Source organism: Cebidichthys violaceus, unplaced genomic scaffold (genome assembly GCF_023349555.1).
Source record: "Cebidichthys violaceus isolate CVI_PGR_0920_01 unplaced genomic scaffold, fCebVio1.0.p SCAF_9, whole genome shotgun sequence".
Taxonomy (NCBI): Eukaryota; Metazoa; Chordata; class Actinopteri; order Perciformes; family Stichaeidae; genus Cebidichthys; species Cebidichthys violaceus.
Genome location: NW_027176975.1, coordinates 3,416,713 through 3,437,396, shown reverse-complemented (window position 1 = coordinate 3,437,396; position 20,684 = coordinate 3,416,713). Strand labels below are relative to the sequence as shown.

Below are 20,684 nucleotides of genomic sequence, written 5' to 3'. Positions count from 1 at the left end.
CTAAGAATGGCACTTTGAAGGCATTTCCCACAGTGCACTGCTCATAAAAGTCATTCCAAAACTCTGACTGTACATCCCTCAAAACACCGCCCTCATCCACAGCCTTCTCAAGCTTTCCATTAGGAACACTTGAAAGTAAACGTCATCCTCCATGATACTTTTCCTCAGAAAACACTTGAGTAAGTTCTCTGAGAAGCTGTCCCACGATGAAGAACAATTCATCTTCTTCACTCTTTCTCTCTGACTGGCTCAGTTCCTGCAACACATCCATGGAGGGAGGCATGGTATCATCAAGACGAGAGTAATCCATCCCAGAGATGCTTTCTGTGTGGAAAGTTACAACGCCAAGTGTGTATTGCATTTTTTTATTATATTTTATTTGAACCACACACACACACACATATATATATATATATATATATATATATATATATATATATATGTGTATATATATATATATATATATATATATATATATATATATGTGTGTGTATATATATTGTTTAACAAACAGAAATAACAGGCCCTGATGGCAACAGAGAGCTATTTGCTACTAGATTGCTCTGAAGGATCATTTTTTCTGTTAAGTGCATCTTGTTCATAATACTTTTTTTTTTTTTTTTACTTAAACCGAAGTGAAATCTTGAATCTAGGACCGTCACTGCTTTCTGACAGTCGTAATGAAACCAGAGGCAGTAAAGTGAGACAATAACTTCACTTGAACATAGTTTGAACACTGGCTGCAAAATACATGTGACATGTCAGTTGTTGTTGTTGTTGTTGCAACAATGTAATACTCATTTGCAGCCTGATTTCTATAACTCAAAAGAGATGTTATCTAAAGACAATTTTCACTTTGAGCTATTGTACTTTCTTTTTTTTACTGCTGCCTCTCTAATTCTCTCAGGCTGATGGGAGGAGGCTTTCTAAAGAAATGCAACTAGGTTTGAAGACAAGACTGGTGGGTTGGACTATAAAAGGGGGAGCTTTGGCAGAGTGGACATCTTGTCTCCAGTACGCAGTCAATTAAACATCCGTCTTTTCTCTCCGTTCATGATGCATTTTTACGGAGCTCTGATCCTGCTTGTGACTGTGTCTGCAGGTAAGAACAGTTTATGAATAATGTGCCTTGAATTGTAATATCATTGTCTTGTTTTTGTTGGGTGTGGTCTTTTTATTTTTGCTGTTTTGTTTTTTTGTAGGGATTTAGGGTATCATATTTCATAGTTTCCGTTGTCTCTGCTCGTCCTCCTGCTGGAATTGTTTCCAGTGATTTCATTAAAAAACGATGAGCATTACATTTGAATTATGTTTCAAACGTGTCTCTTATATTGTCTCTCATATTGTGTATTTCTGTACAGCATGTGGATTGACATGCTACTCATGTCAAGGCAAAACCTGCAGAGACAAAGTAACTTGTCCCACCGGCTTTGACCGTTGTTCCGTCATCGAAGTGAACAGTGAGTGTTTCTTCTAGATATTTTGAACATTTCAAATTATTATTATTATTATTATTATTATTATTATCTGAGCCGACGTGTTGCAGCGCTGAACTTTCATTGTTGTTGAAACAGAGTTTCTTTCCATCAGATGTGGTCACCAGGAGCTGCATGAGCAATATTCTATGCGTTGATCCCATAAAGTGCTGTTCCACGGACTTGTGTAACAGCGCCACACCCACTGGTTCCAGTGTTCTCCTCCTGCTGGCATCCTCAGCCATCATCACCCTCTTTCTCTGAGGCAATGGAGCAGCTACAGCTTCACAGTAGTTCTCTTCTTTCATTGTACAACTCAAGAAGAGTAAACAAAGTCTCAATGTGTAAAAGCTGAATGCAGGTCGATATTTGTTCAATAAAAACACAACGTGACCGACCGTTGAATCGTTTAATTGTTCTGCATTTCACATCAACATGTACAGATAAAATATGAACCATCGTAAACAAATGAATCATTTACATGGTTAGATGTTGATCTGAGGATTACTGATGCAAATCAACACACCCTAAGATTTAGTATTTCCTGGTTTGAGTCCAAAGGTTACGTTGTACACGGAAGTATAGTAGCTGTGAAATAAATAGTCTCTTTATGTACCTAATCCTTCATAAACGTTCTTTCAGCTAAGACAGAATGAGGCTTTCTTTTAGGGGTGGAAAAAAGAGGAAATCAGGAAATGTGGCATACATGTGGCACACTGATAATATAACGATCTTTGTAGGTGAAAAAACTGAAGATGATCTACATATTATGCAAAAGGCCAATGTTTAACAAATGGAGAGTCAAATCATACAGTTTAGTTTGTTCTCAGGATCTTAAACAAAGACAAACATGTGTAGAAGGAAAACTCATGTTTTCAACTCATTGGAAATTTAGGGTGATTAAAAATATGAATATCAAACTTTTCACATCCTTTTTAAATTAGCATACGTATAAAATAAGAAGGCCGTTAACAACAATCAAGTATCACTTTCCTTCAGCATTTCACACTCTGTTGTGTCACAGTGGAAATACCCCGATGGATTTCACAAATATCTACCGCAGTGAAATTATTTGGCCATTCCCCTTTTTTTAAATATATATCTGGCACTTCTCTGTCACAATAATAAAAATGCGTATGCGTAATATTCCAAATCATGCAGTTATCGTTTAAGAAATGTTGCAATCTAGTGTACAAGTCAAAGCCTTGTGTTTAAGAGTTGAACATTTGTGACGCCGGTGCCATCTGGTGGTGGAATGCAAGAAAACGAAACGAAGACTTCCACTTTCGAATCATGTTTCAACAAAACAAAAATCATCAGAATAACTTGAAAGATGACTCTAATCGCATAACAATGCTACATACAGTGACTTTGACATTTCAAAATAACAGCGCTCACGCTGAATCACATACTATTATTAATTCCAAGCGAGGCATTTAGACAACTTAACAGTGGTGTGTTTCACTTTCATGCCACAAATAGGAGCAGACAAACGCGCATTCAGATGGCGGATTACTTTGCGGTGTCAGTGCTGGTAAAAAGGTGCAAAGCATCGAGCAAACGTCACTGCGTGTTCCACCGCTGCACTGGTTCTCTGCGCTAAGGACGGCATAGCTTAGTTCGGCTGATAAGGCAAATAAAGTCACAAGGCAGACACGGACGGGACGGTAGAACATGGCATCTTCAGGAACAATACCTGCTTAATTAACAAGGCAAACCAGCAGCATCGGCGCAATACATCTATTTCGTGCCGTGCGTCAACAAAATTAATTCAAACTTCCTTTTTTTTTTTAAATATATTTCCCCTGAGCTGATGGAAGATGGAAATTAATGGAAAAGTAGATTTTGGCACTGAAATGGCAGAATGGCACGACCAGGACCAGGTCACAGGAATGTAGACGTACAGATAGTCGCACTCTGTTGAGCGTACCCCAAATTTACACCCAGAGTCACGTCAATTTACTATGAACACACTCAAATACTAGCCTACAAATTAAAAAGTTCATAAATAGAAAAAGACAAAAGTGACAAATGAGACACGTGCAGCTGTCAGTGCAATGCTGATTAATGCATGTTAACTTTAACCAGGTAGTTAGTAGTGTTCTCCACAATACAGCAGTTGCCACGGTGACTTAAGGTTAGGCATGCCCTCTGAGTGCATCTGTGCGTTTGTTATTGCCGGTTCAGCGCCTAACCCCGTCAAGCCCACAATAAAGACACGCATCAAAACGCCGTATCGCACAGGTATTGCATCTACCTCTTTAATCGGCCTTAAAAACCTAAAAAAAAAACGCTCGAGCCGTGGGCCTCGGAGGACTCTTAGGAGGTCCGCTGGGTGGAAGACTGCGGCGACGATACAATCGGAGATCGGTTTTAACTATCGGCTGTGGAAGGCACATGAGGATGAGGATCGGCTTAAGGATGGAGCGGGAGAATCAAAAGTGAACACAAGTTTTCATTCTAATTCTTTGTCCAAAGAAAGAGCAGGTCAGAGGAGACGTGAGGTCCATCTTTACCAAAACATGAAATGAATCACTCTGCTGTGGCAGCAGATCCCCTTAGTGGTCATTTCCAAACATCTCCTGCTATTTCTTGGCTTGTGCTCATTAGAATATGTGCATACAATGTGTGTGTGTGTGTGTGTGTGTGTGTGTGTGTGTGTGTGTGCGCGCGAGTTAAGGTTATGTGCCGTCAGTGCCTTCAGTGAACCCATGTGAAGAACGCTATCTCGTCCAGGTCCACGGGGTAGTCGGTGAGGTACATGGGGCCCTTATCGAAATGTTCCCCCTTGTAGCTTCTCCATCGTCCCGCAGGCAGGTAGATGTCCCTCTCCTGCTTCCCCGGCTCCAACACCGGCGCCACCATCAGGTCGTCGCCGATCAGGAACTGGGAGTCGATCTTACGCCGTCTCGTCGTCGTTGGCGATCCACCAGAGGGGCCTGATGATCGGGTCCCCGGTGTCAAGAACCTCGCCTGCCAGCTCGAGAACCCTCGGGGCCACCAGAGTCTCGTGGAGCGCCGTGAACTTCTGCGCTATCTTCACCACCTGGGAGGTGAACGCGCAAAAGGTACAGTGTTAGCGTCACAGTGGAGCGTGTCGTCTAGCTAGCAGACAGTGTAGCATGATGGTTGGCTTATTAAAAGGGGGGGGGGAAAAAACACATTTATTTCTTGCTACGAATAAAACCAGAGTTACGGATGTAACCAGGGTTCCGTGAATCGTGGACGACCGCCAGAAGCGGCGTTAAAGCACATGAAATACATCACTTTGCTCACCTCAGTGCCATAGGCCCACGGCGGTATGGAGAACTGCATGGCAGGCATGAAAGCGGACAACTCCAACCATCGGATGTACAGCTCTCTGTCCGGCAGAACATTTTTGCCATCTAAACCAACTAAACATACAACGCAGATGTCAGAATGTAGACCAAAACCACATCAACGTGCGTCTTTGAGAGCGCCAACTCTGAAACTCTCTGTAGCCATATGTTATGGAGGAGCATACCTGCGGTGCGGTTGGGGTATGCATTCCCTCCTATCATGTCAGGTAAGACGAACTGGTAGCCCAGGATGCTAATGGTGAGGACAGTCGGGATGATGGACTTGAGGCCGAGCTCATAACCCCACACGGAGTCTCTGTCGATGATCCTGAAGAAGCAGGAGATGTCCTGACTCTGGTAGCCCACCCTCAGCTCGGCGCGCTCACTGAACGGGATGGCCATCTCCGTGTAGCGGCGGGTGAAGGTGGAGGGGTCCGCCAGCGGGACCAGGGTGCTGAACTGACGCGGGAGGTAGCTTGTCTCTCCCGCGTCGAACTTGAAGGACGTCACGTCATAGCGGGTTTTCATCATGTGCAGATGTGAGGAATACCACTCGCGGGCTTCCGGGTTGGTGAAGTCCAGGATCCCCCCAATGCCGTTCCACCAGCGCACCAGAGCAGGCAGCTCGCCGCTCGGCTCCCGGACGAACAGTCCTTTCTCCACGGCGACGCCGAAATTGATGGAGTCATAGTTGATGAAAGGATGGGTCCAGAGCGACACCTGAAAGCCGTCCTCTCTGAGCTTGTCAAACATGCCGCTGGCATTGGGGAACTTCTGCGGGTCAAAGTCGAACTCTCCGTAGTCTGCGGTGTAGCGGTCGTCCAGCTCCAGGTGGGAGCACGTGAAGCCGTACTTGGTGATGTCAGAGGCGTAGCGCAGCAGTTTCTCCTGAGTCACAGCAGTCTTGTGGAGAGCCCACGTGGACCACAGTGGCTGTTTGAAGACCTCAGGAGACGGCACCTTGATAGGCTTCGGGAAATACCGACGCACCTGAGAACAACACGTGCATTTAGAACGGAGACTAAGCTACGGCCAGACAGTTAGCTTAGCTTAGACACAACAACACAGCCAAGCTCAGTTGTTTCCCTTTGCTTTCAGTCGTCATGCTAAGCTAAGCTAACCAGCCATATAACCCACAGATATGAGATTAAAATCATTGTTACTTTTCCCATACACACACACAGTTTCCCATAGGGCATAGCTACATTTTCAAGAGTTCTTGTGCGTATATCCAAGATTAAACAATTCACACTTCAACTTCATTCAACTTCATTCAAATTAACGACACAGTCCTTAAATGAATAATACATGCTAATGTAGCATTTGTGCTCTGTCCAGCATTACCTCCACAGCACGTCTCTACTCACCATGTATTTGTGAATAGAGGTAACATCCGACCCCACACACACTCTGTAGCTGAGTTCAGGAAAGGCCTGCTGACCCTCTGCTGGTCTGAAGGGAGAGTCCTGGAACCGGGCCTGGAACCGGAGTGTCCTGTCCTTCTCCGACCAGCCCAAATGAAACGGCACCGAGTCATTAATCTTGATGGCAGTCGCGTTGGAGGACAGCCAGTAGCGCTCCAGAATCCCCCCGAAAGCGTTCCGGTTCGAGTAGACGTCGCCGGTGATGAAAGGCTGCGGTTCCTCCTCGCCCTGCATCCTGATAGGCCAGTACTGGGTTGCTGTCTCCGCCCCTCCGTACCAATGGGAGTCGTTATAGGCCATGGCGTGCTCCACCGAGCGCTTGCTTTGCAGCTCCTCCCAGCGAACGCGGTAGCACATCACCGTGCCCTTTGTGCGAACCGTCTGGATGAAGAAGTTGAGGTCGCCGGAATCCGACCGAGTGCAGCTCAGAATGTTGCCCTCCTTTGAGCAGGAGTCCAGATCCAGGGTGCCAGACCTGGGATGGAGCACAGACAGAGGGGAAGGAAACATAAATGAACTGGTCAAGCACAGCAACAACTAAGTATTCCTAGCGTATAATGACTATTAGACTGTAAGATAACAGAGAAGACAATGCAATCATAACATAGAGGATACTGTACGCTCCATTCTATTACTGTGTTTCTCTGCAGGATGACAGCGCTGCTGATAGAGGACATGATTATATCAGTCTTCCCTCAGGGTGTAATCACGAGTCCGTCTCTGGCTTTCCATTATCCATCCGCACACAGGCAGCGTTTTAGTACGACTCAGCATGCAACGCATTACAATGTAGAAATGTACAGATTGTTTTCCGGTGACTCTGTAATTTGACGGCTCTGAAACACCCATGGTATATAAAAAGATGAATCAGGACAGTGAGATTGATCTAGGACGAAAACAATCCCACCTGAAGGTCATGCTGAAGATGAGAGCCCCCGCCTGGTTATGAATAATAAAGCCGTCTTTGTTGAGGTCCAGCAGCTCAGCCTTCAGCAGCTGGGCTTTGCGGAGCGACGCCGAGTAGTAGCACCAGGCAACCACAGCAGCCAGCACCAACACGCAGCCCAACAGGCCCGCCAGCACCAGCGGACGGCCTTCGTGAGACAGCTTCTTCTTCAGAGGAGAGCCCGCAGCTCCGCCGGCCGTCTGCTGCTCCCCGGGAGCCACCGGGACGATCTGGTACATCCTGAAGACTTCAAGGCAGCGAATGGGTCGATTTTTTCGTGGGGAGGAGTGGACGGCTTTAACGTTCACTTGCCATCAAGTGTCATTGAAAACGGGAGATGTCTTCTTCGCGCTGGCAGTGGAGGAGACGGAGGACAGCCCGATGTCTACCTGCCGACAGTCAACGGAGTCTCCATTTCTGAACGAGGGCCGATTTGTCCAAACCTGCGAGAAAGATAGACGTTCAGATGAAGTATCGACGTGTCAAGAAGAAGAAATAAGCCACCTTTAGATCTCATGGTGTCATACGCTAATCAACCTTAATATCAGGTAGGATGGGAGAATACATTGTAGGTACAAAATCATCCAGACGTACTAGTACAAATCCAGTAATGTTCTCTTATAACGGCCATCACAGAGTGAGAGCGCAGCAGCTTTAATCTGGTAAATGGTAGGTAGATGTGCTCCCGTCGCCACACACACACACACACACACACACACACACACACACACACACACACACACACACACACACACACACACACACACACACACACACACACACGGGGGCACCGATGGGCACAACAGAACCAATGACACCATGACACGCAGGCTATGATCAGAGCGAGCACAGACACCGTGTCAGCGTGGTTCCATTGCATTCATCTCACCAGATAGGAGCACCAACCTCGGACACGAGTAAACAACAGTTAAGACCAGAAGCCCTCAAATAACGGCACTGCCAGCAAGCCTACAGTTTGCAGAGGGAGCGCAGGCCAATCATCCACACCAGAACCGTATTTAACCACCACCACCCCTCAACAGGTATCATTACGCTGCAGCTCAACGGCCTCATTTTATTCTGATGAAGCGTCTGTGGCAATGCAGCAACGAGGGGGGGGGGGGGGGGGTGGGGGAGGAAAGCTTGCAAAATGCACACCCTGCAGAAACTGGGTCACCTGCTGCGTGACTTGTCTTCCTCTTTGAGACAGCTTACACGATCCTTTACCGCCTCCTTTTCCAGTCCCAAATAAGAGCACTAACTGCTTTGTAAAGGAATGAATTAAGTGGTTTTACAAGCTCACACAATGTCTTATTATGCATGAACAAAAAGCCATTCTGATAGGAGTAGTTTAGGACAATAGCCTCATTATTTTTGCTGCTTATGGGGACCAAATATACACAATGCAAAGTGCTTACTGTTTTCATGTATTCTGGTCAGTACAATAAGCTGTACTCTGGTGGTTGTGCGTGTTTTCTTACTGGACGGAGAGCTGACAAACACACACAGGCACACGTTTCCTCCATAGTCACTGCACATTGTTTAGTTGAGTTGAAGCTGAACACCTAAACTATTGGACCAGAAATAGACACTGTCATCTGACTTTGCTGAACTGACGGTCGTGCACACAGAGCCCCCGAGAGTGCAAAGAGAGCCGAGGTGACATTAAGCTAACCGATCGAGCATTTCCGATGTTGTCAGTGCCCGATCGATAAACCCACACGCACGCGTCGACCCCAACTATTGACGCTGCATTGGGACCGATCGGGACATACAGTAACCGGTCGTACCGGTTTGCCACGAATCGGGCTCGGGCGCGGTCCTGTTCCAAGTGAAAAACTACTGTCCTCCAATGTCAATAACGCATGCACGAGTTAGAGGACACGTTAAAACTGTCGTTGACAGCGCTGTGCTGGTAAAAACAGAGTTATCTTACCTCCGCGTCTGACTCTCTCGGGTCAATGTGTACAGCTGTGAGCGCAGTAGCCCACTGCGCAGCTGCAGAGCGGTTTGAACTCCCCCCCCGTGATACCGCCCAACGACGAACGATTCGTCCGTTTATCTGTCACTCATCCTCCCGCGCGCTTCTGGGAAATGTAGTTCAGAATTATTTCCCAACAGCAATTGACATTGTCAAACACACAGGGCAGAGCGTTAGGTAAGATAGATTAACTGTTAATAATATTAAGAAGTATTTTTAAAATGTCTTTTTTTAATGTTCTACCGTTTTCCATGGAAACAATTAAAATACAAAATACACTTTGTGGCATTTTGACTTTCACTGGCTTGTCTTAGCCTACAAAGTACAGTGAATATAACTATGTAATTTAACCTAACTGCATTTTATTTTAGTTATTTACTATTTGGGCGAGCGGACCAGCAGTTTGTATGCGAGGTTAGCATACTTAGCTAACGCTACGGTATTCAATGATAAGAAGACTCTGACCATGTCAGCTGGCACAAGGTTGAACAACTGTTCTGAACCAACTACAGAGGTGACATCATCCAGAGCACAGGCGAGTCAACGTGGCTGTGACATGTTTTCTAAGTTACCACTGGGTGACAGCAACAAGCTATAAACAGAAGAGCTGAACGACACAGACACTCTGCTGTGTCCATGGTTAGTGCCATGGTTAGTGACTTAGTGTTTCTACCGTTTCTACAACGGCAGAAAAATGTAGAATAATATAGCTAGTAGACATATTTAGCTGTATTTATTTTTTTAAACTGGCAACATGTTTAAAAAATTGGCGGCACCAACGGCTGAATTAAGCTAACGATAAAGTAGCAACAGTAGTTAGTTTTTAAGCTAACAGCTATGATAATTAGCAGTGGCAGTATGCTAGCAGCACTCGTAGTATAGCTTTAGCATTAGCAGAAGCAGCAGCATTGTTTTGAAGCAGTTAACCTAATTACTGTAAACAAAAGTATTTGTGTATCAGTAGCAGTAAGTAAGAGAAGTATAAGCAATGTTACTTGCTTGTACTTAATGTTATACAATGTTGTTGGGGATTTTGCAACTCAACATGTATCAACATGTATTTATCTTAATTGTTGTTGTTGTTGTTGTTTATATTAGGCTTAAGTTACATGTTAGAGCTAAATCAATAAGCCGAGTAAATGATACACACAGTACTATAATCAGCAACTGTTTTTATTAAAAGTATGTATTTTATACTATTAACTATTTTAATAAACAATCAATTAATTGTTCGATTTTTTTATTTGGTGCTAAATTACAATTATTTCTTACTTTCAGTGTCTTACTTGTCTCATGTGAACACACTGAATGTCCCTGGGTTTTCCACTGTTGATCGGACAGAACCGGTATTTGGATGATGTCACCTGGGGTTTTGGGAAATTCTATTTTCAGAAATCAGAAACCGGTTTATTGACAAGCAGGTTTTCACCTACAAGCAATTTGCCTCTGCTAAAAAAAAAAAAAAAAAAAGAAGTAGCAGTAGTAACAGTAAAAAAAAAAAAAATCCCAGTTCCTGGAAGAGCAGCTGATTGAGTTACTGATTTGCAGTAACAGTGAAAGTAACGTTTGTGGCAACAAAACGATGTTTGGCAACTCTTGTTTCAGAACCCGTGCAGAGTGAACGCTCCCAGGAGGCCCAGAGTGACTCATCCTGGTGAGCAGATGCTGCTGATGATGATGCTGGTGTCCCTGCTCTGCTGCGTCCCTGCAGCCGCGGCCTGTCTGCAGTGCGACCGCGAGATCAGGCTCCTGCTGGAGGACTTCGCCCTGTCCGCTCCCACCGTGAGCGACCAGATTGAGATCACAAGGATTTGCGACCATGCCTATGTGACCTACAGAGAGACCAGCCGGGAGCGAAAGGGAGTCATCGGTGAGATCGAGACCCGGTTTAGCACAAAAGTTGATAGTTCACGTGACGCAACTTATATCCCTCATCTTGTCTCTTATTTTCATTGCATTTTTCCCAAATATTATCCGGCCACTAGGGTTTTTTTGTTTTTTTATGGTCTGGCATTAGGGGCTTCTACTGCTATGGCCCTCACTTGGTCTTAAGACGGGAGATGTCTAATGTGAGGAATTGTATGTATATTGAGTGTCTGTGAGGGGGGTTTGAGGAATGTGAGGTGTGAAGAAGGTAGTTGACAGAGGTGTCTGCCCAGGACAATGGGTCAGGATCCAAGGGGGAGCTTATCAGATTTCAGCCAATCGTGGAGCTGATCGATAGGCTGAGGAATGTAACTTTGGGGGGACAAAAGGACTGTAAATCGGAGGAGAGGGTTAGACCTTCTCCTGACCATGATGCAGATATACGTATCTGTCTCGTGGCCCGGACAGGGCCTCAGAATCAGACCTCCTCCTGACCATGATGCAGACATGCCTCGTGGCCCGGACGGGGCCTCACTTTCATGAAATGTATATGTTTGTTTTGTTATTAATAGTGTAATTCAGTTTGTAATTGTATAGCTTCTGTTTGTTATTAAATATCTTTTGATTTGATTGTAAATCGGAACCAGCTGGTTATTTGATACGACCCTGTTGACGAAAAGTACAGTAGAGAGCGTGAGCTGCGGCCTTCCATAGCGAGAGAGGTAGAATCCCAAAACTAAACTAGTAAAATCAGTGAAATATTACTGTGTGTTTCCCACTGCTCAGATACCACCACTCTGTACAGAGCCAGAACTGAGTACCAGAGTGAGTTGGGCCGCTTCTTGAAAACCGAGCACACTGGTGAGAAACAAAACGTCTTCCCTTTTAGATATGTCATCAGAACAAACTCAACGTCTGTCAGATTCTAAGGCGAGAATCTTCTTCTTCTTTTTTTCCTTTTTTTTTCGTTAAGGATCTGTAACATTCGAGGCCATTCAGATCCTGGAGAAGGGCCGGACGATCTTAGAAAAACACTTGGACACATTCATCCGTGACGGTATTTGGCATGAATAACAAGAGAGTGGTCCGCACAGTATGAGGCGGGGCACTTAGCGTAAGTCACTGTCGCTTGTACAAGATGCATTAGTTACGGATAAATGGTTCGTCTCTCCCTCAGGATTGTGCCCCAACGAGTGTGGTGAGTTTGTTCTGTCTGAGCCTTCCCTCTGTAGCTGTGTACAATGTGTACCTACTGTATATTCACTGCATGTTTACAGGACACGTGTGTGTGTGTGTGTGTGTGTGTGTGTGTGTGTGTGTGTGTGTGTGTGTGTGTGTGTGTGTGGTGTATGGTTTCCAGGGCTTTTGAAACGAAGAGTAATGGATTGCTTCTCTTGCCGCTACAAGATATACATCTGTCCCTCCCCCTCTGGCCAGCAGGACTGCGGTGGTATATTGTTATTTACTTGCATGTTAGTGGTGAGTCGTACCTATGAACTGGGAGCGCTCCAGTCTTCAGATCACACGGATCGCGTGCTGTCACGAGTGTGGTAAACGTGTCCCCCTAAGCCAGCCACTGCCGCACGTCCATGTGCGCGGCTAATGAAGAAGATTATTCTAAGTAATCCTGACGCAAATGAATGAAGCGTTTCTCCTTCTTCTTTTTTTTGTTTCCTCTCCTCGTAACACGTTTCTCCAGAGCTCCCAGTGCAGGCCGAGGAGGGAGGCCAGGCCGTGTTGAACTGTTTCCTTCCGTGGCATCATCTTCTGTTGGGAGCGCCAGAGTACCACTACTCCTGGGCCCGCGGCGTGCCGGGAACTGAAAAGGTCGCTCCCACAGACGGAAGCTTAAGTTGTAGCTCAGCACTTTAAAACCATTCTTTCTGAGGACACTATTGTAGTAATTCTGTCCCTTATTTAGCTCCACAGCGTCATCCTGAATCTTAAAACTGACTGCCTCACACCCACTAGCTCACGACCATCCCCTCCTAATGTGTGTGTGTGTGTGTGTGTGTGTGTGTGTGTGTGTGTGTGTGTGTGTGTGTGTGTGTGTGTGTGTGTGTGTGTGTCTGCGCAGCTGAACGAGAGTGACTTCAAAGCCTTGGTGGTGACGGACGACTCGTCCGTGGTCTTAAATCAGCTGCGCGCGGATGAACAAGGAACGTATCGCTGCTCTCTGCGGGGCCAAGATGGAACCGTGTTCTACCGGGTCACTTACCCGCTCGCTGGTAGAGTGCAGCTCTTAGACATGACATCACAGGGGAAAAAAAAAATAACCGTCAGATCATTTGACGCCGACACGGCAAAATACGACATGGCATCCACTTTTTAACAGTTGCCACTTCAGAGAACAAGCGCCCCAATAAAACATGTCAACTCTAAGTAATTGGCAGTAAATGAAACACTTTTGAGATCAAATGTCTCTGGTTTTGGTGTCCTCGGGGGCCATGTGGCTGCTGAAGGATATCCCAGAAGGTCCCGAGTAAAATGAGAAACACTGTTGATTTAAAATGAATTAATGCGTGTTCAAAAGTTCTCAACTAAAGGCTTATAATTAGTTCCTGCGTTTGTGTGTGTCTGTGTTTGTGGTGTGCGTCTGTGGGCCGGATGTAGGGAGTGTCAATTTCTTTGAGTGGGTTGCTGTTATTGTCTCTTTGATGTCGCTGTGTGGGCTTTATTTTACGAAGCGTATGTATTCTTCCACACGTGTTCCTTATTGCCGTATGGATTTTGATACAAAGATCACTGGGTTTAGCTAACCCTGGGTTGAGCTAACCCTGGGTTGAGCTAACCCTGGGTTTAGCTCATTTCTCCGTTGTGTTCATCCTCCTTCCTTCACAGTCGCCCCTTCGCCTGACCAGACTCACCGACCCGTCGTCCCTCCGCCCTCGCTGCCTCGAGGAGTCGACTACTCGCCTTCTCGACCTACCGCCGACCTGCTGGCGCCGGTCGTCGCCGTGGTTACGGCTTTGAGTCTGGCAGCCTGCGTAGGCCTCACAGTTGTCCTGGGGTGAGAGACAGTAAGGAGGTCTGGACGGTTAGCAGGGAGGGGTGGACGGTAGAGAACGATGCAGGATGAAGGAAGCGGTCGTGTGGTCATGTCCTCTGAGGAGGGAATCGTGATTTATGAGGCTTCGGTATTGGTCACATGAAGCTGCAGTTTATATATAAATACATGTATTGTTTACAATTGAAGCGATTACGTCGCTGAGCTGTTTTCTCTGAAAATATCGTCACTTTTTCCAGGAAGTGATGTCAGTGACTTCAACAGGTGAAGTTCAGTTGCGTCTTATAATTGGCATGACTGCGTTTTTGTTTTGTTTTTTCTTCATAGAATGATGATGATGAGTCAGAGGAGAGCCGAGGAGAAGGAGGACGGAGGGACGAAACGCACACGACGCGGTGTGATGAAGACACCGTATCCAGTAAATACACACACATGCCTGGAAATTGCACAGAAGTGAGAAAACATTTCTGATCAATACATATTGTTTGTCCTCAACCGGGATGGCCGATGTGAATCAGACACTGAGAACTCACTAATAAAAACCGAAAGTTTGTGGTGTAATGAAACCAAGAGCGTACAACACACACACACACACACACACACACACACACACACACACTTCAGCAAACCCACTGAAAATCCCCCAGAAAGCGCTCAACTTTCCAGAACGTCAGGCACCAGCTCGCCAGAACACTTCAATGATGTGGCCCCGGCATGGCTCACGTTCCCTGAACGGAGTGATGGCGTTGTCACGTGGGCGTTTATGAGAGGAATCAGGGATGAGGTAAATCTCCTGGATTACAGTGGGGGGGGTTTTTCAGAGATTAATAGCCCCAGCCATCCAATTAATCCTGGATAATCCCCCTGTGGGAGGAGGGAGGGGGGTAAAAAGCTAGCAGCAGATGTTTTCATCAGGGTTTCTTGTCATGTTTATTTACCTGCGTGTTCATTCAGAAAGAGGGAGAGCGAGGGCGACTGTTACCGATAACGATCTCGTCATCCCGAAGTCCCCGTTCTTCTGAACTCAGACTTCTTTAAATCTCTGCTTCCGTCCGCCTACAGCACAGCTCTCTGTACACTTTGATGACACGCAGCTGATTCAGAACAACAATCACCTCCAGTCACATGACTTCTGTCACGATCTCCACCACCTTCCTCGCCACCTTCATCCCCTTCCGAGATCGTAACAAGTCATCGTCATCATCATCGTCAACGAGGTATTCACACCCGTCTGTCAGCGTTGTGTCAGACCAGGTGTAATCATCGGCCGATTCTTCGCTCTGATGCGCAGCGTAGGAAAGATTAGGTAACATCGCCTCCGAATGAAAACGAATGCAGAGTGATTGATTTACGCGCGAGTCATCGAGTCCAGGTATTAAGTCACTCAGTGGCCTCTGAGCTCGTCAGTCATTGCTCAGGTGTCTCAGGGCAGGGGGAAGTCACTGTAGTGGATGTGAGCCTTCCATGCGTAACGCAGCTTGTGATGACAGTAGGAGGGGGTGTGTGTGTGTGTGTGTGGATGTTGAGGCCTGCATGGAGGGCGACAGGATGTACGTGCGGTGCCGTTTCCTGTCGGGCTGCCGAGACAGAGGGTGGGGGTGGGGGGTGGGGGGTGGGTGGGGGGTTTGAAGGGTGAAAAAATTAAAATAAACCACACTTTAAGACGCCCTCACACAGTGTCAACAGACTCGACTCATCCCTTCGCCGCGGGTTTATACACTGTGTGTGTGTGTGTGTGTGTGCTTGTGTGTGTGTGCGTGTGCGTGTGTGTGTGTGTGTGTGTGTGTGTGTTCGAGCCTAAAGTGCAGGTTGAGGCTACAGTAAATGCACACTCAGCGTCTCTGCTGACAGCCGTGATGTACTGCGTACCAGTGTGTGTGTGTGTGTGTGTGTGTGTGTGTGTGTGTGTGTGTGTGTGTGTGTGTGTGTGTGTGTGTGTGTGTGGATTGAATGCGCCGCCTCAGCAGGGGGAGAGCATGACAAAGTGGGAGTGCTGCTGAGCGGCCAGCAGGCAGCGGCGAGGGAGGGGGGGGAGAGGGGAAGTTGGGACATGAAGAAAGTGGAGTCACAGGTTTGAGTGGGAGACGTCTGTGGGAAGGCCGAGGGATTTGAACATGGGTTATGAGGTTATGGGTCACATGAAGTATGAGTGTCTTGGGACGTCTACAATATCCTACTTAATTGGAATTACTGGACTTAAATATTACTCATGTAGAATTGAGACAATGTGTACTGAAAATGACTCAAAAGACCTTCAAACTTCAAATCTTTCAACTTCCTATAATTAAATATTGAAAACTGAATAAGCGAGTGAAAATTCATTAAAAAAACCTTCCCTGGTTAATGTTTATTAACAGTTTGATACCCTAAAACGTATCCATCAGGAATGATACAGAAATCACTCATGTAAAAAAAACAGGTTTTCATGGCCTTTAAGGTCACCAATAAAGAGGCAACATGGCATCCAGCTGTAACCACTTCAACGTATATAACACCCTACAAACCGGCTCCGATTCATTGTTATTTTACAAACAGCTTTGAGATGCGTAATCTTTAATATTTCACATTATTATCTGGTAATATTCTTACAAAGTCTGATAGATCTTATTCCCTTTGTGCCGTTACTGTCCAGAAGCTATTCGAAATACATTGATGACGCACAAGTAGTACACCGTAGTTTATTTTGAGTCAGCTGAAAATAGTCCCCAACTAATGCACCATTTACTGAGTATTGTTTGCTATAAACTACAGCGCCCTGTATTTATTGTAAGGCATTGTTGGTTTCGGTCTTTAATGGGATTCCAAACATAGAACATTGCCAACCTCATCCTCTGAGTGTCAGTAAATTGTACTCCGTTACAATTACGGTACTATTTCTAATACGTTCCACCTCGCCTCATGTGCAAAATGAAATAATGTAATCCATAACTGGCTCAGGCCTTAATCCTCGTCAAATGAGCAGAATCAATCTGTATCACAGTGTGTGTGTGTGTGTGTGTGTGTGTGTGTGTGTGTGTGTGTGTGTGTGTGTGTGTGTGTGTGTGTGTGTGTGTGTGTGTGTGAGATTTTCACGGGCCATGAAATCAATGCAGCAGCTCTGTGGGCTGCTGTTTCAGTGGCGACGGTCGGGTTTTTTAACTGCGTAACGTCATCTCGCACATAAACACGGGATAACCCCAAACCACCACGTGCGCGTGGTAGGAAAATCAGACTTGACGTCAATGTCCATATGAGGAGTTGACGTCCGGGCCATATATGGTCGTTCCGCTCGTGACGTTGGTTTCTTCCGTGGAAAATAGCAAAAGGCGGGGCCGCGGTGACCCCGCCCCTCTCACAGCTGTTATCAATGAGAAGTAAAACTCTCAATCTAAAGCGGATTCTAACAGACCCGACGGAGATGTCAACAAGTCGGCTGCAGTAGATTTATAAAGCATCTCTTGAACGGAGCTTACTGTAACAATCTCTTAATCATCTGCACAGAAAAAAATCACACTTAACCCGGATTTATTTATTGTATTATTTCATATTTTTAGCGGGCATTATTTATTACTTTTATCTTATTTTAAATACTTTTTTGTAGCCATGACTTCAAGCAGCGAACCGTTGGATATAGCCGGCAATGAGCTGGTCCACATACTCAGGACGCCCCGGGACCAGTACACCTCCGCCGGGTACGTGGTGCTGGACTGCAGACCTTTCCTCGATTTTGCTTTCGCGCACATTTGCGAGTCGCGCAACGTCAACTGGAACTCGATGATGCGTCGCAGATCCAAGAGCTCGGCGGTGGCCCTGGAGTGGCTCGTCCCGGACAAGGCGCTGCTGGGCCGGCTGCGGCGCGGCGAGTTCTCCCCGGTGGTGGTGGTGGATGAGAGCAGCCGCTCCGTGGCCGAGCTGAAGGCGGAGAGCGTGGGCCAGATGCTGCTCACCGCCCTGCGGAACGAGGTGCAGACCCAGATCTGCTTCCTCCAAGGTGATGAACACTCTCCATTTCAGATGCGTCCTGTTGCTACTTGACTTTGCAAGAAAAAAGTAATATATTGTATGAGTATAGTGTTAAACAAACTGTTGAACTTGTAATCTAAAACAAATGATATATTTATATATTATTGCTGTTATTGTTTCATACAAGCCCGTCTTTAAGGAGGACTTTGGTGAAAGCTTGGGGCCTCAGCTAATACTATGTGACCCCCCCCCCCCCCCTTCATTTAGGTGGATTTGAGGGATTCACAGAGGCCTATCCAGAGCTCTGCTACAGCTCAGCCAGCAATCACCTCTCTGCAGTGGAACCAGAGCCGGCAGTGACGGGTCGGATGACACCAGCGTATGATCGGGTGAGCATATGACCTTGCAAAGTACCAAAAGGACTCTAATATACAGCATGAAAAAAAAAATATCCAAAAAGTCCAAACTGCTTAGTGATTATTCTTGATTTGCGTCAATTGCAGGACGGTCCCGTGGAGCTGCTGCCCTTCCTGTTTCTGGGCAGCGCCGTCCACTCGTCCCGCAGAGAGACGCTGGCGGCAGCGGGCATCACCGCCGTGCTCAACGTCTCCTCCACCTGCCCCAACTTCTACGAGGGGGACTTCCAGTACCTGCGGCTCACCGTGGAGGACAACCTGGCCGCTGACATCAGAGCCTGCTTCTCCACGGCCATCGCCTTCATCGGTGAGTCTCCCCCCCCCCCCCCCCGAAAAACATCCGGCGGTGTCGCCTTAAGGTGAAAGTCCGGTGATACCGAGCCGGTGTAGCCAGTAAACACGCAGCCAATTAGTCTGGTCTTAGTTAAGTGGGTCGTGTTTTTACACTCTTGGTGAAATGTGAAATATCCAAAACATTTCTCTAAGCAGCTTGTGCACTGTAATCCATTCTGTAGCCTGGATTTATGGTGCAACAGTCTAATCTTCTGATTGTAAAAAAAAACAGACGGATTAAGCTGCACAAGATGCAGAAGAGACATGTATGAACGTTTCCTTTTCTTTTGCCCGTTTTGACCCCTTTCCCTTGTAAAGTTTGAGTACATTTTTACAAGAACTAACTTGACTAACGGCGAATAATTGACTGTTCCATCAGTGGCTCGGTTTAAAAACATTCCGTGCATCTCTGCTCTCGTTGATGTCACAGAAACTGGTGTGGAAACGCTTTTTGCTGATCTCTCTCTCTCTCTCTCTCTCTCTCTCTCTCTCTCTCTCTCTCTCTTCCTCTTTCCGTCTCCGCCCACAGACTCGGTGAAGCAGAGCGGCGGTCGGGTGCTGGTGCACTGCCAGGCAGGTATCTCCCGCTCCGCCACCATCTGCCTGGCCTACCTCATGCACACGCAGCGCGTCAGGCTGGACGAGGCCTTCGACTTCGTGAAGCGGCGGCGGGAGGTCATCTCCCCCAACCTGGCCTTCATGGGGCAGCTGCTGCAGTTCGAGACCGACGTTCTCTGCCAGGGGTGAAGGCCCTCCTAACGGGGGGGTCGGGGGGTCGGGGGGGGGGGGGGGGGGGGTTAACCATTAACCGCTCTTTATCGACTCATTCTCCTGCCTCCCGCAGGCGTTGCGCTGCACTCTGAGCGCCAACAGGACTCTTATGTACAAATGAACCGTTTGCACTGTTGAAACTGGCACAATCACAAACGCATCCTTGGTACGTTTTAGAGCAGAACCGCCGTGTGCTGCTGGCGTCACACGGCGGGTGGATCTGATCTGCTTTCCTCAGAGAAACTGACAAACGGTTGCCGATGAACAGTTGACATTTTAGATATTAAGACAGGCTGTTTGTCTGGTTTTGTGTGTGTGTGTGTGTGTGTGTGTGTGTGTGTGTGTGTGTGTGTGTGTGTGTGTGTGTGTTTTACTTTGTTTGACTTGCGTGCCTGATCTTTTGCAAGGGCTGTCCTCAATGTTTTTCTTCAGGCATCCGAGCCACTGTGACATGACGAGTCTTTTCACGAGACAACACTGTGTTGACGTCTTCGGGCCGGTACCGGACGAACCTCAACTTTTGTATTGTCTCACTTATGAAAAGTCACTAACTGCTGTTGGTGTTATTGCCCCGTATCCTGAGATAGATCACACTCGAGCTGGACGTTTTTTTTATGATGTAAATAGATTTGTTTTTAATTTATTAACTCAACATTGGTTACGACATCGTGAGCATTATTACTGTCTGTTACTGCACTTTAAGGTTTGGCTGATTTCCTGCTGTTTTTAGGGGGATTTTTTTTTTTTTTACCACTAAAATAAAAACATGCTGGAGAACACACCGGGTCTGTTTACTCTGTCTACTTATTTCATACATATGTGACTCACGTCTCACGTCTTATATGCAGTCGATACATTGGTCTCCATTACAAACGTTCACATGTTTGCGGCGCTCTGTAGAAAAGCACTGCATTGAGTGTTTTGGAGGATTATCCACAGAGAACGGGTTTCACAGTCTGAAGTCCTGTTTTTTTTTTGACCTCAACAACCACCGGCATTAATTCCACATCCACTTGCTCAACTTTGGTCAATTGTCACACCAAATGCTGGTTCCTCATATTGTGGAACACTCCTGCTCATTACCTCCACGCTGATGTTCAAAACATGGCGTTTATCAGATGAACCAACGAGAACATCGCAGTTCATTCATCTCATGTCATCACGAGGGGACGTCTCCCTCCCATGAATGTCCACTCAATCCAC

The 20,684-nt window shown here is 46.5% G+C and overlaps 3 protein-coding genes across 5 annotated transcripts; 2 read left to right on the top strand and 1 right to left on the bottom strand.

The window, feature by feature from the left end:
- Positions 1-1,870: 1,870 nt before the first annotated feature.
- LOC137866940 (myogenesis-regulating glycosidase-like) lies at positions 1,871-9,162 on the bottom strand. The gene is given in 7 exon segments (XM_068703242.1): positions 1,871-4,377; positions 4,379-4,521; positions 4,752-4,870; positions 4,981-5,785; positions 6,163-6,694; positions 7,127-7,608; positions 9,102-9,162. Coding segments are annotated over 6 exon segments (2,079 nt in total). The 5' UTR covers positions 7,405-7,608; positions 9,102-9,162; the 3' UTR covers positions 1,871-4,175.
- A 121-nt stretch (positions 9,163-9,283) lies between these two features.
- Positions 9,284-15,170, top strand: LOC137867485 (izumo sperm-egg fusion protein 1). Of its 2 annotated transcripts, XM_068704104.1 has the most exons (11): positions 9,284-9,323; positions 10,752-11,016; positions 11,799-11,873; positions 11,986-12,069; positions 12,190-12,210; positions 12,373-12,462; positions 12,712-12,839; positions 13,090-13,240; positions 13,854-14,022; positions 14,347-14,472; positions 15,082-15,170. In XM_068704104.1, exons 2-11 carry the CDS (start codon positions 10,809-10,811, stop codon positions 15,101-15,103), a joined length of 1,074 nt encoding a protein of 357 aa, XP_068560205.1. In that variant the 5' UTR covers positions 9,284-9,323; positions 10,752-10,808; the 3' UTR covers positions 15,104-15,170. The 2 variants fall into 2 exon arrangements, with proteins under 2 accessions (XP_068560205.1, XP_068560204.1); XM_068704103.1 differs by having other exon boundaries at positions 12,190-12,462; positions 14,347-14,437; positions 15,082-15,168.
- dusp2 (dual specificity phosphatase 2) lies at positions 15,126-19,458 on the top strand. 2 transcript variants are annotated; one of them, XM_068704106.1, is made up of 5 exons: positions 15,126-15,236; positions 17,600-17,989; positions 18,229-18,350; positions 18,465-18,684; positions 19,240-19,458. In XM_068704106.1, the coding sequence occupies exons 2-5, from the start codon at positions 17,602-17,604 to the stop codon at positions 19,455-19,457; spliced, it is 948 nt and encodes a 315-aa protein (XP_068560207.1). In that variant the 5' UTR covers positions 15,126-15,236; positions 17,600-17,601; the 3' UTR covers position 19,458. The 2 variants fall into 2 exon arrangements, with proteins under 2 accessions (XP_068560207.1, XP_068560208.1); XM_068704107.1 differs by lacking the exon at positions 15,126-15,236 and having other exon boundaries at positions 17,309-17,989.
- The last annotated feature ends 1,226 nt before the right edge of the window (positions 19,459-20,684 follow it).

Excerpts from the sequence above, each read along its gene's own strand:
- LOC137867485 (XM_068704103.1), top strand. The coding sequence starts at position 10,809 with ATGCTGCTGATGATGATGCTGGTGTCCCTGCTCTGCTGCGTCCCTGCA. Across the intron at positions 11,874-11,985 it reads CTTGAAAACCGAGCACACTG|GATCTGTAACATTCGAGGCC; the intron begins GTGAGAAACAAA and ends TTTTTCGTTAAG. Across the intron at positions 13,241-13,853 it reads GGTCACTTACCCGCTCGCTG|TCGCCCCTTCGCCTGACCAG; the intron begins GTAGAGTGCAGC and ends CTTCCTTCACAG.
- dusp2 (XM_068704106.1), top strand. The coding sequence starts at position 17,602 with ATGACTTCAAGCAGCGAACCGTTGGATATAGCCGGCAATGAGCTGGTC. Across the intron at positions 17,990-18,228 it reads CCAGATCTGCTTCCTCCAAG|GTGGATTTGAGGGATTCACA; the intron begins GTGATGAACACT and ends CCCTTCATTTAG. Across the intron at positions 18,351-18,464 it reads TGACACCAGCGTATGATCGG|GACGGTCCCGTGGAGCTGCT; the intron begins GTGAGCATATGA and ends CGTCAATTGCAG.